The sequence below is a fragment of the Lepidochelys kempii genome, chromosome 1 (assembly GCF_965140265.1).
Source record: "Lepidochelys kempii isolate rLepKem1 chromosome 1, rLepKem1.hap2, whole genome shotgun sequence".
Lineage (NCBI taxonomy): Eukaryota > Metazoa > Chordata > Testudines > Cheloniidae > Lepidochelys > Lepidochelys kempii.
Genome location: NC_133256.1, coordinates 59,351,193 through 59,358,524, shown reverse-complemented (window position 1 = coordinate 59,358,524; position 7,332 = coordinate 59,351,193). Strand labels below are relative to the sequence as shown.

The 7,332-nt window shown below is 47.6% G+C and overlaps 1 protein-coding gene across 4 annotated transcripts in view; it reads left to right on the top strand.

Annotated features, from left to right (window-relative positions):
• The first annotated feature begins 3,930 nt into the window (after positions 1–3,930).
• COG3 (component of oligomeric golgi complex 3) overlaps positions 3,931–7,332 on the top strand; it is a 49,261-nt gene continuing 45,859 nt past the window's right edge. For all 4 annotated transcript variants that reach the window (XM_073344705.1, XM_073344695.1, XM_073344687.1 and 1 more), the window contains exon 1: positions 3,931–4,193. In XM_073344705.1, the coding sequence (XP_073200806.1) occupies positions 4,035–4,193 (159 nt within the window). In that variant the 5' untranslated portion in view covers positions 3,931–4,034. The remainder of the gene's footprint in view (positions 4,194–7,332) is intronic.

Here is a 7,332-nt window from a genome sequence, read left to right as displayed (position 1 = left end):
GCAAGCAGTAATAACAGTGGGAATATTGGTTTCGCTGAGGTCTAAGCGAGTCAGTAAACTGCATCAGCGTGCTTTTAAACTTCCAACTGCACGTTCTGCCACCATTCTGCACTTGCTCAGCCTGTAGTTGAACAGCTCCTGACTACTGTCCAGGCTGCCTGTGTATGGCTTTGTGAGCCATGGCATTAAGGGTTAGGCTGGGTCCCCAAGGATAACTATAGGCATTTCAGCATCCCCAACAGTTATTTTCTGGTCTGGGAATAAAGTCCCTTCTTGCAGCTTTTGAAACAGACCAGAGTTCCTGAAGATGCGAGCGTCATGTACCTTTCCCGGCCATCCCACGTTGATGTTGGTGAAACGTCCCTTGTGATCCACCAGAGCTTGCAGCACTATTGAAAAGTACCCCTTGCGGTTTATGTACTCGCCGGCTTGGTGCTCCGGTGCCAAGATAGGGATATGGGTTCCGTCTATGGCCCCACCACAGTAGGGAATCCCATTGCAGCAAAGCCATCCACTATGACCTACACATTTCCCAGGGTCACTACCCTTGATATCAGCAGATCTTTGATTGCTTTGGCTACTTGCATCACAGCAGCCCCTACAGTAGATTTGCCCACTCCAAATTGATTCCCGACTGACCGGTAGCTGTTTGGCGTTGCAAGCTTCCACAGGGCTATTGCCACTCGCTTTTCAACTGTGAGGGCTGCTCTCATCTTGGTATTCTTGCGCCTCAGAGCAGGGAAAAGCAGGTCACAAAGTTCCATGAAAGTTCCCTTACGCATGCAAAAGTTTCGCAACCACTGGGAATCGTCCCAGACCTGCAACACTATGCGGTCCCACCAGTTTGTGCTTGTTTCCCGAGCCTAGAATCGGCATTCCACCGCATGAACCTGTCCCATTTGCACCATGATGCCCACATTGCTAGGGCCTGTGCTTTGAGAGAAGTCTGTGTCCATGTCCTCATCGCTCTCGTTACCGCGCTGATGTCGCCTACTCGCCCGGTATCTCTTTGCCAAGTTCTTGTCTGCATATACTGCTGGATAATGCGCATGGTGTTTAATGTGCTCCGAATTGCCAAAGTGATCTGAGCAGGCTCCATGCTTGCCGTGGTATGGCATCCGCACAGAAAAAAGGCGCGGAACGATTGTTTGCTGTTGCCCTGACGAGGGAGGTGCGACTGATGACTTGGCTTACAGGGAATTAAAATCAACAAAGGGGGTGGCTTTGCAAGAAACTGAATGGCCCCCTCAAGGATAGAACTCAAAACTGGGTTTAGCAGGCTGTTGATTTCACGGAGGGAGGGAGGGAGGAGAAAATGAATACAAAACAAATCTGGTTTATTTCTTGTTTTGAACCACTTCATCTATCTTTATACATCTTGCTGGCAGCAGACTGTGCAGTACGACCGCTAGCCATCATCATCTCCTGGGTGCTCGGCAGAAGACGGTGCAGTACGACTAGCCATCATCTTCTGCTAGCTGGAGGTTAAAAGACAGTGCACTGCCGGTAGGACTCAATCGCCTCAAGACGAAACAAGGGAAATGACCTGGCTGAGTCACTCCCATGTTTGCCCAGGCGCCCGATTAAAAGAGCACCCAGGACTACGTCAATGACGGCTACCAGTCATACTGCACTGTCTGCTGCCAAAAGGCAATAAATTGCTGCTGTGTAGCAATGCAGTACCACATCTGCCAGCACCCAAGAGACATACGGTGACAGTTAGTTGAGCGGGCTCCATGTTTGCCGTGGTATGGCGTCTGCACAGGTAACTCAAGAAAAAAGGTGCAAAACGATTGTCTGCCCTTGCTTTCACGGAGATAGGGAGGGAACAGGGGCCTGATGATAGGTACCCAGAACCACCCGCGACAATGTTTTAGCCCCATCAGGCACTGGGATTTCTACCCAGAATTCAAATGGGCGACGGAGACTGCGGGAACTGTGGGATAGCCACCCACAGTGCAACGCTCTGGAAGTCGACTCTAGCCTCGGTACTGTGGAAGCACTCCGCCGAGTTAATGCACTTAGAGCATTTGTGTGGGGACACACACAATCAACTGTATAAAAACGTTTTCTACAAAACCGACTTCTACAAATTCGACCTAATTTTGTAGTGTAGACATACCCATAGAAATGAACCTCACCCTGTATGCAAAAAGAAAAGGAGTACTTGTGGCACCTTAGAGATTTAACAAATTTATTTGAAGCTTTTCTGAGCTACAGCTCATTTTATCGGATGCATTCAGTGGAAATTTCCATTGAATGTATCCGATGACACTGAATGCATCCGATGAAGTGAGCTGTAGCTCACGAAAGGTTATGCTCAAATAAATTTGTTAGTCTCTAAGGTGCCGCAAGTACTCCTTTTCTTTTTGCGAATACAGACTAACACAGCTGCTACTCTGAACCCTGTATGCGTTCATGTACATCTGCAGATCAACAAAAAGTATAGTCTGGCTATGCAATCCTTTTGGAAATGAAATAAGATTGTGAATTTCTTGGGCTTCTGGGAAAATATTCAGATTTAATAAAAAAAACAATGACACAGACACAGCTCACTTCTACCTCTCCACCAATGGGTCTCTTAAAGAGATATCTCCCTATTAGGCACATGGGTTACACGGGCTTTTCAGAAAGGCCAAATTAATCAACTGGATAAGTGGTATATTTTTTTCATAAAGTAATATGGAAAAGTAAAATTAAAAAGTCAATTTTTAATGCAAGAAAGGTGCTTAACATAAAAAGTACTACATAAATAAGTTAGGATGCTAGTTTCAAAACTGAAAGATAAACTGGGAAATAATTGCAGGATTGTTTCATGTTGGTTTTAATGTTCAAAATGTAGCATCTTTTATTACTGCACAAGCAAATAAAGCTACATTTAACAAAGAGCAAGTCTGAAGCTCTTCCACTAATGAGAAGAGTAAATACAAGTAAAGATGATGGAGTTTAATGTGTTGTGTAGCAATGTGGAATAGTAAGGTCCAATAGTGACTAAACCAAATGGAGGAAAAAATAAGAAATTTTGCAGAGCTCTTTGAGAGACTGTACAATGAAGAAAGACAACCAGTGTTAATTTCCATGAGAAGATACATAATTCTAGGTGTCGAACTATAATGACTCAAATACCTTTCCCCTTGTCTGAGTGAAGGGAAGAGGCAGGTCCTGCACAATTGTGTACAGGTATTACATGCCCTAGCCACGAAGGGGTGATAACTGTGAGGGGTTCCACCCAGTGACCCCTGCTGGGGTAGCAGTGATAGTGCCCCTGTTTTCCCTCAGTAGCTGGTTTTAGACTTAATACCCCTTGAAGCTGACTAGATGGGTCTGAGCGCTCAGGCTCTGGCCAATCAGCCCTCTTGTTCCAGACTGGCTGCAGACTCAGGCATATGCCCTGGCAATAGTTACACTCCATGTTTCATCGGTTTGTCATCAGGGTAGAACTAAACTTTATTTTTAAAGCGGGGGTGCTTGGGTTGTGGCTTCCAGCGTCTTTGGCTGCAGGAGGATTGCGGGGACGAATACAATTGGCCAGCAGTGCCACCGACCCCAGCTAAAATGTCATTATTACAGAGCGGGAAGTGACTTGCTCCGGGTCTTTGCACCCTAGCGGCCAAAACGCGATTAGAACCCGTGTCTCGGGGCTCCCAGCCCAGCTGAGCAGGGGCCTGCGCTGCAACGGGCGCAGCCCACTGTCAATAGCTGCAGTCTCCTGAGCTCATTGGTCACAGCGGGCCGGGCAAGCAGGCCCCGTCCCCACTGCCCGTCTACGCATCGCAATGACGTCATGAGGGCGAAGGCGCGCTTGCGCCCCATCGGGTTCGAAGAGTCCTTTTCCTGCGCCGGAAGTTTCCGTCCCCGATCAGCTCCTCCCGCTGGTTGTGAGCGCGTGGAATCCTCCCGCGTGTCTCGTTCCCTCCGGAAGCGTTTCCGTGTTCAGATGGTTCCGCTCCTCTCTCTGCCCCTCGCTGCGTCGGACGCGCCCGGATCCCGGAAGTGGCCTCTCCTGCCCGCTCCGGCTGACGCTGGCCGTGAGGATGGCGGAGCCGACCCCGGAGCTGGGCGACAGGGAGATCCGGGACAAGCTCGGCCTGTGGGACCGCAGGCCCCGGCCCACGGCGCCTCTCACCGACCGACAGACGGACTCGGTGCTGGAGCTCAAGGCGGCGGCCGAGAACCCTCCCGTCCCGGCCGAGGTGAGCGGGGAGGGGCCGGGGCAGGAGACCGTTGCGGCGGAGGCGGTTGGGGGGCGCCTGGCGGACGCTGGGGCCTCCCCGTTCCTCTAACGGGAGCAACTGCCACGTAGCCAGGCGGCGCGCGGCCTGGGCCGCCCCCCGGGCTGGGCGGGGTGTGTGGGGGGGAATCATGGGCTGGGCTGGCCGGAGGCTGCTACCCGGGGCCCGCCGGGGGGCGGGGCGTGTCGGGCCACCTCCTGCTGCTGCCCAGGTCGTGCCCTTGGTCTCGGTGGGGCTCTGAGCCGCATCGATCCCGTGCGGAGCTGCCCGCGGTGCGGGGGACCCGGGTCTGGCAGGCGGGGACCTCGCTGGTGGTGCGGCAGCTCGCAGTGCTGTCCTGGAGATGAAATGAGCGAAGTCTTGAGGAGTTATGTGGTTAAGAAGGCCTCTCTGGCATCTTCCCGAAGAGTGAGCTCCAGTACCTGCCCTGTTCTCCATGCAAATAACTACATTTCAACTATCCTAGCGTACTGCTCTGGTTTCACCTGGATTCACTATTCGCTTCCTGTTGCAGGGGGCCGTTCCACCCCAGAGATGGCTCCATTGTAGTAACTGTAGAATCATAGGGACCTCGATAGGTCATCTAGTCCAGCCTCTTGCACTGAGGCAGGACTTACTGTTATCTTCTAGGAATGGCCAAACCGCGGCTCGCAGTTTTACAATTAAAGTGTGGCTCATGGAACCCCCCACATCCCATCATTCTCCTCCTACCAGACGCGGGGAAGGAGGGAAGCTCCGGGCTTCTGCAGTGTGGAGGAGTGGTGGGGCTAGGGACTCCTGCCCCATGGGAGACACCTGCTAGGGCTTGGGACTTCAGCCCTACTCTTGCTGAAGTCCTGAGCATTGACACATGTGCCTGACACTCAAATTTCTGAAGATTATCATATGCATCTTGGAGGATCTGTAAGTTTGGCCATCCCTGAAAAGTGTTTGACTAGTCTGTTCTTAAAATTCTTTAGTGATGGACATTCCATAATCTTCTAGCTAATTTGTTCCACTGCTTAACTACCCTTACAGTTAGAGGTTTTCCTCATGAAAAACCTAAATCACCCTTGCCACAATTTAAGCCCATTACTGCTTGTCCTTTTTCAGTGGATAAGGAGAACAGTTTATCACCATCCTCTTTTTTTTCTGTTCTTGAAGATTATGTTCCTCCTCAGTATTCTTTTCTCCTGACTAAACACACCCAATGTTTTAAATATAATAATCCAGACAGATAAAATTTTGTGTATGGCTTTCATCTTGTAAAGGACTGTAGGATGCTTTGTTGCCACATAATTTAAAATCAGCACTGAAAGGGAGAATATTCATTAAAATACAACTACGTAAACCCAAACTTCCATAATGTCACAAACGCTAATAAAACATAAGTTGATTCTGCTCTCGTGTGATGTCTGATGAGTTGGGACCTGTAGCAATATGGCATACTTGAGTTATGAATGCATTATTTAGACAGCAGATGTGCTGGGGTAGAGCCTATCAGTTAAAAAATGAAGTATTTCTATTTTTTACCATCATAAAAGTTTATGCCCTATTGATTTTTAACAAGAAGCAATGCAATTAAATTATTTTAACCAGAAGTTGGTCAATAACACATTAGGGTAGTATTGGTTTTCGTTTTACTAGCTCTGCACAATATCACTCTTGTTTGTCTTACCTGCAAACTGTAATACTGCCTGTTGCATATAATTGTTTTAAGCTGTTAAGGTTACTTTGATGAATAGTGTTGTTAGCATTCCGAATACATATTTCTGCTAAGAAGACAGGCCGGTCTGTATCTTGTTAATAACTGTTGTTAGTATAGGTTAATTTATTCAACACCCTGAGCATATTTAATTTCCTTGTGTGAAAATCTGAGTCTCACAATCAGTTTTCTCATATGTTTGCTAGCAGGAAAAACATACATAGCAGCAGCTATGTGCTGGTGGAGTTTACTTAATATATTTAAGATGGACAATTTGGGTATACATGAAGTAGCTAGAAAGTGTAAAACGTTGTTACGGTCTTCAAAATTTCCCTTTGAATGAGAAAATATTTTATAGTTGAATAGAATTATAGTACCTGTTACAAATCCTAGTTTTTTTAAATGCTATTGAATGGACAGATCTATGAAGAAAAAAGGGAACAAAAATGTTGTTGTTCAGAAATACTAGGTGAGTTAATTGAAGTATTTCCATGTAGCTCCATTCTGTTGTAGCTGAATTTTACAACAAATTCTTATTTATGAATGACCAACTTACCTATTTCTTATATTGTATTTAATTGAAATGCAATAAGCTGTCAGCAGACTAATAGTCCAGATGTTTATAGAAGGGTTATTCATTCTTGGACAGCATAGTGATCGAAAGGGTTCGTGCACATGATAATACTTAGCACTTCTATAATGCTGTTCTATCATAGATCTAAATTTGTCTTACAAAAGGAGGTGGGAAAACAGAGAAGCAGAGAAGTTATGGGCTTGATTTTCACAGATGCTGAGCACTCTTAGCTCCCATTGAAATAAATTGGAATTGTGGGTCTTCAACGTATCTGAAAATTGGACTCTAGCTGACTTGCCTGAGTTCACGCAGCTAGTCAGATTAGAAGCCAGGTCCCTTAGCTCTCAGTCTTGTGTGCTATCCACTAGCCTTTCACTTCTGGAAATCTACGTTAAAATTCCACCTCAAGTCACCAGCTTCCCCATCCTTAGACCCGGTTTGTCCATATTACAAAACTACCAGTTTGATTAGCAGGCATGGCAAACCCTGCCCAAGCAAGGATCAGGATTAAATGGTGGCAGACTTGCACCCCAACGAGACCCCACTACAAAGGTCAGGTTTGTGTTGGATCAGAAAACAACCTGAACCTGTTTGGTCGGGTTGTCCCTGTTCACCTTGTCTTGTTGGGGGGTCCTTATCCGCTGTAGGCGCTGCTCCTGCCTGCCAGCCACCGCAACCTCTTTGCACTGTATATGCTGAGGTGTGTTTGTGTCAATGGGTCGCAGTGTCTTTCACTCCACAGTGCAGAGGCGGGTGGCAACCAGCAGGAACGGGCTGTACAGCTGCCACTGTGACAACCCCAGAGGTAGGAGGTGGCTGGAGATGGATTATGGGCACTGGTT